Source organism: Chiloscyllium plagiosum, chromosome 35 (genome assembly GCF_004010195.1).
Source record: "Chiloscyllium plagiosum isolate BGI_BamShark_2017 chromosome 35, ASM401019v2, whole genome shotgun sequence".
Taxonomy (NCBI): domain Eukaryota; kingdom Metazoa; phylum Chordata; class Chondrichthyes; order Orectolobiformes; family Hemiscylliidae; genus Chiloscyllium; species Chiloscyllium plagiosum.
The window spans coordinates 3,982,781-3,998,930 of NC_057744.1; the positions used below are offsets into that span (position 1 = coordinate 3,982,781).

Genomic DNA, 16,150 nt, shown 5'->3' on the forward strand with positions numbered 1-16,150 from the left:
CAGTGGGATGTCAGGTGCCTGTCTCAAAGGCAGTAGCCTAGTGGAATTATCACCAGGCCATTAATCCAGAGACCCGGGTCATGTTTTGAGGTTCGAATCCCACAATAGCAAATGGTGGAATTTGTATTCAATAAATGCGTAGAAATAAGTTTCTAATGATGACCATGAATCTGCTGTTGATTATTGAGAAAAATCTATTTGGCTCACTGATCCCCTTGTGGGAAGCAAACTGTACCAGCTTTACCTGGTCAGGCCTACATGTGATTCCAGACCCATGGCAATTTGATTCTTAGCTACCCTTTGGGCAGTTGCAGATAGGCAATAAATACTGGCCCAGCATCCCCAGTAATGATTTTTTAAAAAAAATCACACTAGGATCTCAACTCGTGGAGACTTCCCTTTCTCCCAAACGGAACAAAATAGATTACAAGGAACACACCAACACTGTCACCCTGAACTGCAGTAACATCACAGGCACATTGTCAAGCCTGACACAGTTAGTTCAGTTGGCTGGAAGGCCAGTTTGCAATGCAGGGTAATGCCAGCGTGGGTTCAGTTCCTGAATCTGCTGTGCGCACCAATCAAATGTCCCCCATGACCTGAGGCATGGTAACCCTCAGGTTAAAGCAGACCCAGTCAGTGCAGGACTATGACAGCTTTACCTTGTTGTTTACTTTGAGAAAGTGAGGACTGCAGATCAGAGCTGGGAAGGGCTTATGCCCGAAACGTCGATTCTCCTGCTCCTTGGATGCTGCCTGACCTGCTGCGCTTTTCCAGCAACACATTTTCAGCTCCTCAACAACCACCCCAACTTTCCCAAACTAATGCCAAGAAGTTGAGGCAGTGGAAGGGAAGACTTGCATTTGTATAGCACCGGGTCGTCACAAATCACTTCAGAGCCAAGGCGGTCCTTTTCAGGTGTTCTCACGTTTGTGGCGTATCTGCAGCGAGATGTTGACCGAAGAATCTGCTGCTGGGGGTGGGGGGGGAAGAAGGTGTTGGCCAGGGGACAGAGGTAAGCACCCCCCCGGGTTTTCAGCCAGCGCCAGGGGCTGCGGCCCATCAGAAGTGGTACAGTAGCCGCTGCAGGGCTGCTCTCCCTGGGGCTCGAACTCCCGGAGTGAGAGGGAAGAGTTCAGAGGCTTCGGCTGACACCTGGTGCTGGAAGGGCGGAACCCTGTGTGATCAGAGAGCGGCTGGGACGCGGCAGGAGGCTACAGAAAGGCACCCGGCGAGGGTGCTGGGCTCAACGCCACTTCCCGGGGTCTGCCAGCAACTTTGCAAATCCCTGGGTGTAGGGGGTTAGGGGGGAATGAAGGGACCGAGAGGCTGCGGGTCTCTCTCGCTCTGAGAGAGGAAGCCAGCAGTGCAGGTGTAGCAGAGAGAGCCAGTGTAATCTGATGGCGTTTAAACATTAAACATCCCGCATTGAGCCATCAAACTTCGGTCCATTCATGTGATAAGAGGTTGCTTTATAACCAGACTGTACCTCAACCTTCCGGATTCATAAACGTCTCAGACAGCAGAGGTCTAACATGAAGGAACAGAACGGTATGTAAAGAATCTCTCATTTAATAAAACCCAGCAGCGCCTGTGAAAGCAGATTTTTCTCAATAAGGTTTGTGAATGCCTACCCTGTGGCTGTGTGGGTGAGCAGCGAGTGAGAGAGGCAGGCTGCTTTTTCTAATCTGCTCCTAGACTGTAAGGCTATCCTCATCCCACCCTGTTCCAGGATTTCAGTCGAACAACTTTATATTAATAATTAACAGCAGCACAATTTAAAGTGAAAAGCTGATTTACTTTCTAAAGAGGCCAGAAGTGTCCGTCTCTGCCAAGTGCCCAGAGAAAGCAGGCACATCACAGAATTTTAACGGGTTTCTTATGCAGCTGGCAGGTAACGGGAGTAACCGTTGCCTTCCATCTCAGTCTGATCAGCACTGGGATCATTCTTTGTACATAGAGACAGAGGGCATAGCCGTGTGTTATCGCTGGATAAAGATCTAAGAGTTGGGAACTTTAGACTCACCGTCCATCCTGGGGAGGAATCCAAAGTTTAAGGTTGAGTCAAGGCGAGTCAGTGATGTTAACGGTTGGTTTGAGATTTCTTTATTGACTTGTGTTAGAATCTTTGACGTCTGTTCTTCAGAAAGTTGTGAAGGTGTCAGAGTGTGTGCAGAAAAGATTGGCAGACATGGTCACAGGGATGAGGAACTTAAGGTAAAAAAAAGACTGAAATGTTTACCTTAGAGAGGAGAGGTTGAGAGATGATTTAGTTAAGCTGTTCAAACTCAGGAAGGGTCTGGACAGAGTAGATGGGAAGAAGGGTCGAGAGGCAGAGGGCACAGTGGCAATCCATTATATACAATGGTTCATTGTACTGCAATTTACTTCGAGTGCAGGAGGGCTCATGGATTACAAAAGAGGTAAATTTTAATTTAAATCCTCATTTTGTTAACTCAAGACCGGAAAAACTGAGTTTCTTATTGATGCTGCTCAGTTGTATCACAGCTTGACTTTCTGTATCCTGGTTAGAACACATTTCTGCCGCCACTAACAAAGGCAACATGAGGAAGAATGTTTTGGAGTGTATCGGATCTGGAACACACTGCCAAGAGTGTGGTGGGAGGCACTCAAAGGGAATTGCATCATTATGTGGAAGGTTGTTAAGGACTGAGATATCTGGTTGGCATGGGCGGGTTGGACCGAAGGGTCTGTTTCTGTGCTGTACAACTCTATGACTGTGGCTAATGAGAAAAGTCAAAGGCGTGATGCTTAGTGAATTGCTCATTCAAAGGGCCAGTATGGACATAGTAGGCCAAATGGCTTCCTTCTGGTCCATGATTCGATGAATTTTAAATTATTTCTCTATAATATGTAGCACAGCTAATGGGAAACAGGAAACCGAGCTGTTATTGCAGGACTCTGTGCCATTAATATGGAGCCAAGTGCTGGGTGAGACTGCAAAAGAAAATAACTTAAGGTTGTGGTCACGCTTCAGTGAATCAATGGGTTATGGACAAGTCTTCTGCTGCCCACTGTTCCAAAGTCTTAATTGTCCTTTAAACCACATGCTCAACACAGAAACTTACACACTTAACACACACACACACGTATGCACATGTACATACACATGCCACACACACATCATGTAATCCACACACACACACCACTCAAACATAAATGCAAACACAATGCATACGTGCAAAAACAACATGCAAGCAGAACACCCATGCAGAGCCATTACATGATTTAGAGATGCCAGTGTTGGACTGGATTGTACAAAGTTAAAAATGACACAATCCCAGGTTATACTCCAACAAGTTTATCTGGAAGTACCAGCTTTCAGTACCTTCATCAGGTGGTTGTGGAAAATGAGATTGTAAGACACATAATTTATAGCAAAAGTTTACAGCGTGACGTAACTGAAATTATATATTGAAAAAGACCTGGATTGTTTGAATTACCATGTTGGTTTCAGTTCTTTCATATGTAAATTGAAAAACTTTTTTGAAAAGTTACATTCTCAAGTGAACTTCAACAATTAGTGTCATGTCGACCCAGATAATGCATTTAAGGTGTGAGGTGCCCTGTGTGACACTGTCATTGCCACAATGGTTAGACTGATTCTAACCTAAAAAATGGATTTACAGAATCTTACATGGATTCATGCAGTTTTTGAACAAAGTAAAATGTAATTCTGCAAGTGCAAATTCACTCCACAACCTTTTATGTATGCACATGGGTGGGTGGGTGTGTTTGGGGGGGGGGGAGGTGGGGTGGTGGTGGCGGCGGGGGTTATGTGTGTGTGTGTATGTGTATAAAGGGGTACAAGTCTGAGAAAGTACGTGTGGGAGTGTATGAAAGAGGGTCTGCATAAGTGTATGGGTCTGTTGGTGTGTGTGTGGTGCAATGGGGTCACCTGTAATGTGACATGAACCTAAGGTCCCAGTTGAGGCCATCCCCATGGGTACCGAACTTGGCTTTCAGCCTCTGTTCGGCCACTTTTTGTTCTTGCCTGTCCCGAAGTCCACCTTGGAGAACGGTCACCCGAAGGTCTGAGGTCGAATGTCCCAGATTGCAGAAATGTGCCCAGTCTCTCTCAGGGCAGCTCACCCCTTAAATGCATTATCTGGGCCGACATGACACCAGTTGTTCAAGTTCAGTTGAGAATGTAACTTTTAAAAAAGTTTTGCAATTTACATATGAAAGAACTGAAAACAACATGGTCATTTTAAAAGATGAGAGACTTAACAAACAATCCAGGTCTTTCTCAATATATAATTTCAGTTATAAATTCTGTATCTTACAATCTTATTCTCCACAACCACCTGATAAAGGAGCTGTACTCCGAAAGCTAGTGCTTCCAAATAAACCTGTTGGACTATAACCTGGTGCTGTGTGATTTTTAACTTTGTAAACCCATCACGTGCACATATCCATATGAACATATCGTGTAACAAACAAGCATCTCTAAACATAACATGCATGCTTAGCTAGCATACATATATCCATGACTGTGTGTGTATGAACACACTCAGCTGGAAATGTGTTGCTAGAAAAGTGCAGCAGGTCAGGCAGCATCCAGGGAACAGGAGAATCGACCCACCTTGTCTCAGTCAAATCCATCGAATTCAGCACCGCCTTCCTAACCTGCAATCTTCTTCCCGACCTCTCCGCCCCCACTCCCGTCTGACCTATCACCCTCACCTTGACCTCTTTCCACCTATCACATTTCCGACGCCCCTCCCCCAAGTCCCTCCTCCCTACCTTTTATCTTAGCCTGCTGGACAAACTTTCCCCATTCCTGAAGAAGGGCTTATGCCCGAAACGTCGATTCTCCTGTTCTCTGGATGCTGCCTGACCTGCTGCGCTTTTCCAGCAACACATTTCCAGCTCTGATCTCCAGCATCTGCAGACCTCACTTTCTCCTATGAACACACACAAGCAAACATGAGTATACAGAGTGCACACACACAGTCACAGACAATTTTCCTGCTTGTGGATATTTTTGTTTACATTGAAATGTAATAATTGAGTTGGAATGTTTGGGGGAGGAATGTTTCAGGTCAATTCGAGAAGCTTTCTCTCCCAATTTTTAGCATCACTGATTACATGAGTTCTACAGCATGTCCCACAAGCAGGAAACTTAAAATAGTAACAAATACATTAACTGCATTGGTACAGGATCAGCAGCATTGGTAGAGAGATTAGCAGTTCAGGTTGAGAGATTAACAGCATTAACGGGAGAGATTAACAATGCTGGTAGCGAGCTGAGAAACACCATTGGAGACAGTCGGACCCAGCTCACTTGTTTTCTGTTCTTGGGAGAAGTAATTTCGAGTCCTGAAAAGAGTGGAAAAGTAGCGATGGGAGTTCCAGATGGAATAGACAGTATAATCTCTTGACACAATGGGCTGAATGGCCTATTCTCACTCGAGATTTTTCGACAACTGTAGAATAAAACCCTAAAAGTTGTGGTAATCATCCTGTTGGTGGATTTTACATTGCTGTCAACAAAGTTTTAATATGGACGAGTCGGTGTTGAACTGGGGAGGATAAAGTTAAAAATCACACAACACCAGGTTATAGTCCAACAGGTTTGTTTGGAAGCACTAACTTTTGGAGCACTGCTCCTTCATCCCCATGGCTATCAGCCTCTGCTCAGCCACATTTTGTTCTTGCCTGTCCCGAAGTCCACCTTGGAGAATGGTCACCCGAAGGTCCAAGGTCAAATGTCCCAGACTTCGGAAGTGTGCCCAGTCTCTCACAGCAGCTCACCCCTTAAATGTCTGGACCGACATGACACCAGTTGTTCAAGTTCACTTGAGAATGTAACTTTTAAAAAAGTTTTGCGATTTACATATCAAAGAACTGAAACCAACATGGTCGTTCTGGAACAGGATCATAAGATACAGAAGCTACAGGTACCTGATGAAGGAGCAGCGCTCCAAAAGCTAGTGCTTCCAAATAAACCTGTTGGACTATAAGTAGGTGTTGTGTGATTTTTAACAAAGTTTTAACTATTGGACAATAGAGGGAAGTGAACAAACACATGCTAAAGAGAATGGAACTCAACCACTTGATTTGGCCATCCTCCAGACAAGACAACAGTTGTCAGGGAGGGGGAATGTACTTTCCTGAGGAGATCATCTTGCACCAGGATTTAAACCCAAATAAAATGACCCGGGACAATCACTTAAAGCTTCCCCGACTCTGAGAGCTGTTGCTGCGTATGAATGGGCATTGACCCTTTTTGTTTTAATAATTCTATCAAGATCAAACAAAATTGACGTGACACACCATTGCATTTCCAATTTGTCACACCAGAGACTCAACATTGAAATGATCCCCATAAAGACTGATAACTTTTAGAAAGATACTTTCAGAGACTGGTTGGAAGGATCACACAACAAGATTGCAAGGTTTAAGACATTTGCTGTCATAAATAAACTAAAAAGCAATATTGTCTAAGCATTGTTCAGCAAGTGAATTATAGTCTAAACTGCAGGAAATAATCCCTATTTAACTTAAAACAACAGACAATTTCCCCTTGTTTGAACACTATTTTCCAGAAAGCAGTCCCAAGCTATATTCTAAGCTTCTAATGGTTTGCTTTCTTTTCCCTATTTCGGCGGGGTGACTTTTAACCGGCAAGCTAACGTTTCATGATGGTAGATGAAATGGGAATTCTTTTCTCTAACCATTTTCCAATTTGGTTTAAATCCTCACCAACCGAGTCTCTTCAATCTGAGTGCAAGCTCCTAGCTGTGATTCACATGGGGAACCATTAGGAGCAGCATTCTCTCTGCTTTAGGCACAGCGAAAGCTGCTCTATCTTTCTCCAAAATTCTCATTAACTGATGTGACAGAGGTTCCACAATATCTTAAGAAAATTCTGTAAGTGATACTACAATGACTTTCTGTGGCATTATCCGCTCTCCACGCCAATTGCTCTGACAATATGAACCACATGGGTCTTGTATCCAGATAGAAATGTTGGTCAAATATACTCTAATTCCTCTATTTTCTCGATCCCCAACCCCATTTTGTTGTAGAATTAAAATGACATTTTAAAATATAGCTATTGATAAAGCCTGAGTTACTTAGCACCTCCCTATGAAACTTGGTTGTTAAAAGCTTATGCATTGTCTGCACCTCTGCCTTGTTCATCAGCCACAAGTGCGAATATTTCACATCTTCTTCCCAGTAAGAAACGTACCTTGCACTTTTACCTTTAACCTTTATCAACCAAGCTTATTGTCAGCCACAATTTGGAACAGATCACATGACCTCTTCACCATGCTTTTTCACCTTAAATTAAACAGTCTCAAAATAGAAACTTATAAACCTTGTAATTATAACAATGTGTTTTCCACACAGTGGGCAGTAGGCTTTCTTCTGAGTGTTCATGGGGTGGAATTTTCTGACAAATGCTGACAAGCATTCTGAAATCAATAATGATACTAAAAGTATTTTAACAATGTGCATTTATACAGTACCTCTGAGATAGTGAAATCTCCTGAGGTTCTCAGTAAAACTGGGAGTTTATAACTACCAAGAAACATTGAACAGTGGGGGGTCCTTCAGTAAAAGAGAGGGCCATGGGATGATGCGATGTGACTTGAACAGGGCAGGTCTGGGGAAAAGGTTTACACTTGTTGAGGAGATCAAAGCTAAGGTTCGCAAATGTAAGATAGACACAAATTGAGAATTCAGGAGCAAACCTTTCACCAAAAGAATGAAGAGAATGTCGAACTTGCTCCCACGATGATTGGATGACAGACACAATTAAGGCAAAGCTAAATAAGGAGGTTGGTGGGGGGAGGGGTGTTGGCGGAAGGAAAAGCTGGATATGCTGATAGGGTGAGATGAAGTAGATTGGGAGGAGATTCAGATGAAACACTATCGTGGTCCAGAAAGTGCAAGAGAAACTCAGCAGGTCTGCCAGCATCCATGAAGAGAGGAAGTCACATCTTGAGTGCAATATGACTCTTCAGAATATTAACTTTGTTTCTCTCTCCACAGATGCTGTGGAGTTTTTACATTTCTTACACTGTTTTTATTTCAGATGCCTAGCACCTGCAGCATTTTGCTATCAGCATCATGGGTCAATGAGGATGAATGGCTTGCTCCAGTGTGGTGAATTTTGTACAGTTGTACAATTGCTGTTGTTCAGTATCTAAAGAGTCCAGATGGTTTAAACCATGACCATCTGGTTCATCTCTATAACCAGAGGCCCGTGCATTAAAAGGGGTAAATTCAAAACTAATCTGCGGGAACATTGGGCTGAATCATTCTTGTAGAGTGAAAGTCTCACCAGCGGGTGGTAAATCAGGAGTTGACCCTATCTGGCATTAGTGGAGCTCTGGAGCAGCCAATTATTTGTGGGGAAAAAGGTTTTAAAGTAGAATATGAACTATGATTTAGCTGAAGCATGAAGCAGGTTCATGAAGGCTGAATGGCCTACTCCTGTTTCATTTGTCCTGTATGTGCAACATGGGTCGATGAGTGGCGAGTAACATTTATGCCACACAAATGCCAGGGCAATGACCATCTTCAAGAGAGAGTGTGATGATCACTTGTTGACACTCAATGGCATCACCCTCGCAGAACACCACTCCCTTTCTCAATGCCTACCATCCCCCCAACATCCTAGGGTTTACCATTGACCAGAAATATAATTGTACTTGCATGTAAATACAGTGGCTACAACAGCAGGTTAGATATTAGAAATTCTACAGCAAGTGACCTATCTCCTGACATTCCAAACTCTGTCTACCATCTACAAGATGCAATTTAGGAGTGTGGTGAAATATTCTGGATGGGTGCAGCTCCAACAACACTCAAGAAGCCTGACACCATCCAGAACAATGCAGCCTGCTTGACTGGCACCAAATTCACAAGCATCCACTCCCTCCATTAATGACGCTCAGTACCAATGTGATGGCAATGTGTATCATCTACAAGATACACTACAGAACTTCACCAAGATACCACAGGCAGCACCTTCCAAACCCAATAGCACTGCCATATAGAAGGACAAGGGCAGCAGATAGATGGGAACACATCATTTTCAAGTTCCCCTCCAAGCCACTCATCATCCTGAATTGGAAATATATCACCATTCCCTCAGTGTCACTGGGTCAAAATCCTGGAAGCCCTTCCTTAATGGTATTATGGGTCTACCTACAGCACCTGGACTGCAGCAGTTCAAGAAGGCAGCTCACCCCCACCTTCTCAAGGGGCAACTAGGGACAGGCAATAAATGCTGGCCCACCAATGACGTCCATATTTCCTGAATGAATAAAAGAGTAAATTCCTATGTCGCTATGTTCCCAATAAAGAGACTGCCGCCAGGATCTCTAGCTTATTCAGGTTGGCCGCCAATGATGTCAACTCAATGGGAGGGCACAGCAGAATCCTCTTTAAAGATCGTCATTGCTGAGACTGGGGGTAGAAGGAACTGGCACCTCTAACCCTCAAAATGTAGTGAATGTGTGAAATTCTGTACCACAGAGGGCTGGTGAGGCTGGGTCATTAAGTATATTCAAAGCTGAGATAGACAGATTTTTAATGAGTGAGGGAACTGAGGGTTATGATTAGATTAGATTATATTCCCCAAAGTGTGGAAACAGGCTCTTCGGCCCACACCGACCCTCCAAAGAATAACCCACCCAGACCCCTTCCCCCTAACTAATGCACCTACCTCTATGGGCAATTTAGCATGGCCAGTTCACCTGACCTGCACATCTTTGGACTGTAGGAGGAAACCGGAGCACCCAGAGGAAACCCACGCAGACGCAGGGAGAACGTGCAAAACTTCACACTGATAGTCACCCGAGGCTGGAATCGAACCCAGGTCTCTGGCAAAGTGAGGCAGCAGTGTTAACCACTGAGCCACCGTGTCACCCTATGGGGAAAAGGCAGGAGAGTGGAATTGAGGATTATTCGATCAGCCGCAATCTCATTGAATGAGGCTTGATAGACTGAATGGTTGGCTTCTGCTCTGACTTCTTATCATGTTCTCATCATGGCAAATTTGGTCAAGTCTTCTCTTTAACCTTAGATGAACCAGGCAATCTACACAGCGTGAGGGGTGCTGTCCTTCTTCTATTGGTGCACTTGAATCTTGAGTGCAACCAGTGCTGTGTGTTACCATGGAGCTGGCATGGTGGATTCTTCCTGGGTCATGGGAAGCCATAAAGGAGGACCACCCCAGAACCTGCTGAGTGGCTGCCAGGGCTATCAGGCTGTCTCCTCAATATTGGAGAGGCCCCTCTTGGTTCTAGTAAAACACCAGCCATGATCTGAAGTGGCCAAATGGGCTCTGAAGCTCTAGGTGTCCCACTGATGCTAATATGTCATGGCAGTGGGAATACATTGGGCTCCCCAGCCCATCCCCAAAGGCCTGGCAAAATCCAGCTCAATATTCCAGGGAGCGAGAGATCAATTTATGGAGAGAAATTGTGGGAGCTATTAATATTGACTCATTCAACTCCAGATCAGAGAGATTTGTTTTGGAAGATAACATTTAGGATCCAGAATGTGAGTAACTTTAGACGTGACTTGTGGTGAATGTAACCTTTTTGGGAGGGGCCATTGATTTCTGACCTATGACCCAAAGCCCCATCACTGGGGATTTCCTCACATCATGTCTGAGTCCTTTATGCTCTCATTGATAGGGATTTATCACTGCACTTAGGCAACAACTCCACTACCATTGCAGAGAGATTTATTTGGACCTTGGTCTTTTTCAGTGAAATTGTGCCACAATTAACACACAATCCCTTCAGAGAAGGAGGAGTGGAGAGAAACTTGTCAAATCAAGTGCAAACAAACTTAACATGGGCGGCACGGTGGCACAGTGGTTAGCACTGCTGCCTCGCAGCGCCAGAGATCCGGGTTCAATTCCCGCCTTGGGCGACTGACTGTGTGGAGTTTGCACGTTCTCCTCGTGTCTGCGTGGGTTTCCTCCGGGTGCTCCGGTTTCCTCCCACAGTCCAAAGATGTGCAGGTCAGGTGAATTGGCCATGCTAAATTGCCTGTAGTGTTAGGTAAGGGGTAAATGCAGGGGTATGGGTGGGTTACGCTTCGGCGGGTCGGTGTGGACTTGTTGGGCCGAAGGGCCTGTTTCCACACTGTAAAGTAATCTAATCTAATCTAATCTTAACATTTTGTTCCAATGAGTGGTGGTAGTTTGTGGGCTCCCTGCCTCGTTTTGTCATTTGTTTCTTCGGTTTGTGCTGCTCTATCTCTATGTTTACTTTTAGATTGGTACATGCCTTTCTGTTCTTGTGCCTTGTTCATAGGGATAGTATTGATAAGTTGACTGATGGTGTTCTCTTCACTCCCTGGCTGTGATGTCGATGCAGAAGTTCTGTTGATTACAAATTAACTCAGGAGGTGACACTATGCAAACTGTCTCAGCTCTCCTGCCCAATAGAGATTGCCATTCACTTGACAATGGACATAAGATGCCTTTATTTTTAGCCCGAGACACACTCTTTCTGTCGAGCAGCCAGTGAAATGAGTGTCTGAGCTGCTTGTTGGATGAGAGACAGATCTGGCGCAGGGAGAAATACAGGATTTTTGCTTCTGAGTCTGAGTAACGGTGTGGGAGTTCTACATTTCCAGTGGTGACATCTTCCACTGACAGCTCGGTCTTCTCAGTTGGATGTAAAATATTCTATAGAAGACATGAGCAGGAGTAGGTCATTCAGCCCTTCAAGCTAACTCCGCCATTCAATATCATCATAGCTGATCAACCATCTTTAATAGCCTTTTCCCTCTTCCTTTCCAATACTCCTTTATTCCCTTTAGCCCTCAGCACCATCTTGACAACATTCGATTCTGTTTTGGCCTCAACTATGCCAGAGAATTCCACAGGCTTCTCTCTGGGTGAAGAAATTTCTCTTCATCTCAGTCCAAAATGGAAGATATCATTAAACTGTAACTTATGGTTCAGGGCTAATGGGTCATCAGGAACATCCATTCTGCATTGACCCTGTCTAGTCCTGTTAGAATTTTTTGGGTTTCTATGAGATTACCTGTCTTTCTTCTAACTGGTTCAGTCTCTCTTCATAACATCTTCATTCCACAAAATTACTTCAAAGAGAAACAGAGGTGTTCTCCCCGAAGACTAATAGTTACCCCTCAACACTTGAGAAGTTGGCTAAGAGGCACTGTGGGTTGACCTCAGGATGTGAAAGGTGCTATAAAATGCTAGCTTTTCCTTAATTTTCACCCAATCACCATAATTGTATTCTGTGAGTCAAGATCAAATCTGACCACTTCCTTACACTGGACCCAGGGTTTCAATATCTGCCTAGTAATTGAGTGACTGAAATTGACCGAAGGAACTATGGATGCTGTAAATCAGAAACAAAAACAGATATTGCTGGAAAAGCTCAGCAGGTCTGGCAGCATCTGTGAAGAGAAATCAGAGTTAACGTTTCGGGTTGAGTGACCCTTTCCATTGACACATTATTAAAGAAGCACTGTACAAATCAAGTCTGCCTCCTCTGCCTTGCTTTAACTCCAAAGGCCTTTTATTAGGATTACAGTCAATACATTTGACACAATATCCTCACACACTCACACCCTGTGTCATTGTTTCAGTGAATGTAAATTCGAGCAGTGCAGTACGAACATCCAGTTTGTGTTATGAGTACGGAGTACCTTTTGTACTTTGTACTGGGCCAGGAACACAATTCATTCGTGTCGGTGAACCTCTGCCAAGCTTCAGAACCAGTGAGGCAGACAGCAGTGCCCAGAGAAATTACAGAATTTTCAGAAGAGATTGTGATCCAATCCAACAGACCGTATAGTGATATATCAATTCCTCATCCAGTCTCTTCACCAAATTTCTCTTCAATTCTGGCCTGTTAAGCATTTCTAATGTTGCTCCACCATTAGTGCTGCATGGTCCCCCATTTATATCTGCACGGCCCTCAAGCTCTGGAATTCCGTCTCTAAACCCATCTGCCCCTCGTTCTTTTTAGACGCTTCTTAAAAGCCATTTGATTGACTCAGCTTTTGGTCACCGACCTGATTCCTAGCGGATATTGTTTGATAATTCTCCTAAGAAATATCCAGGAACATTTAATGATATAAAAGGTGCTACATAGGCAAGCTGTGTCATTGTTGGTTTCTGACATTGTCTGGACCAAAACATGTACCTGGTTAAAAACAACCTGGTGTTGTCTGACTTGGACAATTATAACCACTGACTTTTATAGTTTCTACCTGAGGAGAAGGATTAAAATTGTTTCCAGAGCTTAGGAACTGGGAGACATGTCCCAGAGTATTAGAAGACATCAATAGTGTCTCAGAGGAAGTGACGAGCAGTGTCCCACAAAAAGGCTGCTTCTATTAATTTCAGTTTCTGGTGGCTTCTATTACCTCAGTAGGATTTGAGAGAATGTGTGTTCACTGAGGGAGGGCTATAGCATTATCGGAACAGGAAGAGACCATTCAGCCCCTCCAATCCTATTCTGTCACAAAAATTGAGCAACATTTGCAGGTAAGGTGCTTCAATGCTTTCTTAATTTCTTCTCCTTCTATTTGCAGGTATTGAGGACACAAAGGCATTATCTCCGTAAGTATTTGTTTCTCATTCATGAGAATGCCCACTCAGAGCTTTGTGGCACCAGGAGTCGAGTCACTGACTGCCTCTCGGTGCAGAGTCCTGAAGATAGCCGCCACTCATTGTATGATTGTCATTCTCTTGGAAGTTTAGAAGAAAACAAGGTGATCTCATTAAAACGTATAAAGTTCACAGAAACGTAGGAAGTTTATTGCACAAAGGAGGCCATTTGGCCCATCATGTCTGGGCATTGAAACAGCAGCCACCCAGACTTTGTCCTATTTTCCATCATTTGGTCCTCAACCTTGCAGGTTATGGCTCTTGAGCTAGATGTCTAGACACCTTTCATTGATTTGAGGGTTTCTACTACAGTCTGAGTCGGTGTGGGTGCCAGGTTTGTTTGATGACGAGGCCACAATGGACTGCACCTTCGGGATTGAAATGTTTGAAAGGCCAATGAACAACTCTTCAATTCATCTGCTTCTGGCTGCCTTCATTACCTCTGCACACAGCTATGACAACTATGTATTCCTGGCCAGCCTCCAAGCTTCCATCCCCCCTTATCTTGAGTTCATCCAAAAATCTTCTGCCCAAGTCATAATTCACACTAACTCCCATTCACCTTCTGTCCGTTGTGCTCAATAACCTAAATTTGCTCCCAGTCCAGCAAAGTTTGATTTTAAAATATTTATCCGCATTTTAAAATCCCTCTATGCCCTCATCATTCCCCCCTTCTCAAACTCCTCCAGCCATCTCATCTTCTGAGTCTGTTGCCATTCCAGAATTTAGCACATTCCCAATTTTTATTGCTCTACTATTGTTGCTGGCGCTCACCTTCCTTGCCCTAAGCTCTTTAATTCCCTTCCTAGACCTCTCCACTCCCTAATTTTCACTCTTCACTTAACATGCTCCTTAAAACCTACTTCTTCGACTAAAGGTTTGGTCATCTGTCCCAATATCTCTTTGTGCAGCTCATTTTCCAGCTGTATTCAATAACAAGCATGGACAATGCTGGAGAAACTCAGCAGGTCTGGTAGAAACCTTGGAAAGAGAAACAGAGATAGTGTTTTGAGTCCAGATTGAATCTTCAGACCTCTGAAAAAGAGTCAAAGTACAGTCAAAGTATTACCTCTGTTTCTCTCACTGCAGTTGCAGTCAGACCACAAGCAGTAGGAACAGGAATAGGCTGTTGGGTACCTTGTGCCTGCTGCATCATTCAGCAGGATCATGACTGATCTGCCAGTCCTTATGACCACTTTCCTATGCTTTCCCTTAAACCCTTAACTCTCATACTCATCAAGAATCCATCTATCTCAGCTTTAAACTTACTCAAAGACCCTATCCCCACAGCTCTCTGTGGCAATGACTCACAACCCTCTGGGAGAAGAAATTCCTCCTCATCTCAGTCTTCTGAGACTATACCGTCTGATCCTAGACTGTCCTCTGAGGGCAAGCATTGACCCTGTTTAAGATCCTAAGAATCTGTTCTGTTTCAATGAGCTCACCTCCCATTCTCTCAGCTCAAGTGAACAGAGTTCCAACATGTTTAGCCTTTGATCGTAAGACAATCTCTCTATACCACAGGCTGATCCTAGTGAACCTTCCATGAACTACCTCCAATGAAATACTATCTTCCCTTAAATAAGGCAACCAAAGCTATTCACAGTGCTCCAGGTATGGTCTCACCAGCATCTTGCACAGTTGCAGTAAGACTTCACAACTCTTATACTCCAATCCCCTTGAAATAAGGGCCAGCATTCCATTATTCTTCCTGATTACATGCTACCCCTGTGAGCTATATTTCTGCGTTTCATGAATAAAGACCTCCAAATCTCTTAGTGTTGCAGTTTTCTGCAGTTTTCCTCCATTAAACAATGCTGTTCCCAAATTACACTCCATTTTCCAATGTTTTTTTGCTCAATTATTTAATCTGTCAACACCTCTCTGTAAACTGCTTGTATCACTCTTACAACTTGCCTTTCCACTGATGTTTGTACTGTTTCAACTACGGTTACTTAACATTCACTTCCTTCCTCCAAATCATTCATATATTTTGTAAACAGTCGCTGTCCCAGCACTGATCCCTGTGGAACCCCACTGGTCTTAGGTTCCTTACTGACTTTCTCCAGCATTTTCTGTGTTTATTTCAGATTTCCAGTGCCTACTGTATTTTGCAGTTATATGTTCAATAACACTCTTGTGAAACACCTTGGGACATTTAGCACGTCAATGGTGATATATGTCCAAAACCGTACAACCCAGATGGCCTCCTTCTTCAAGGACTGCAATTTCCCGCCAGACGTAGTCGACGATGCCCTCCACCGCATCTCTTCCACTTCCCGCTCCTCCGCCCTTGAGCCCCGCCCCTCCAACCGCCACCAGGACAGAACCCCACTGGTCCTCACCTACCACCCCACCAACCTCCATGTACAGCGCATCATCCGCCGTCATTTCCGCCACCTCCAAACGGACCCCACCACCAAGGATATATTTCCCTCCCCTCCCCATCAGCATTCCGTAAAGACCACCCCCTCCGTGACTCCCTCGTCAAATCCACACCCCCCA

The 16,150-nt window shown here is 44.2% G+C and overlaps 1 protein-coding gene across 5 annotated transcripts in view; it reads left to right on the top strand.

The window, feature by feature from the left end:
* Positions 1–527: 527 nt before the first annotated feature.
* LOC122540588 (Na(+)/H(+) exchange regulatory cofactor NHE-RF3-like) overlaps positions 528–16,150 on the top strand; it is a 48,411-nt gene continuing 32,788 nt past the window's right edge. The window contains exons 1-2 of one of the 5 annotated variants that reach the window (XM_043676495.1): positions 528–1,551; positions 13,570–13,597. In XM_043676495.1, coding sequence (XP_043532430.1) covers positions 1,536–1,551; positions 13,570–13,597 — 44 coding nt within the window. In that variant the 5' untranslated portion in view covers positions 528–1,535. Of the gene's footprint in view, positions 1,552–2,392; positions 2,424–13,569; positions 13,598–16,150 lie in introns of those variants that run through there. The other 4 variants (XM_043676493.1, XM_043676490.1, XM_043676491.1 and 1 more) reach the window with 4 other exon arrangements.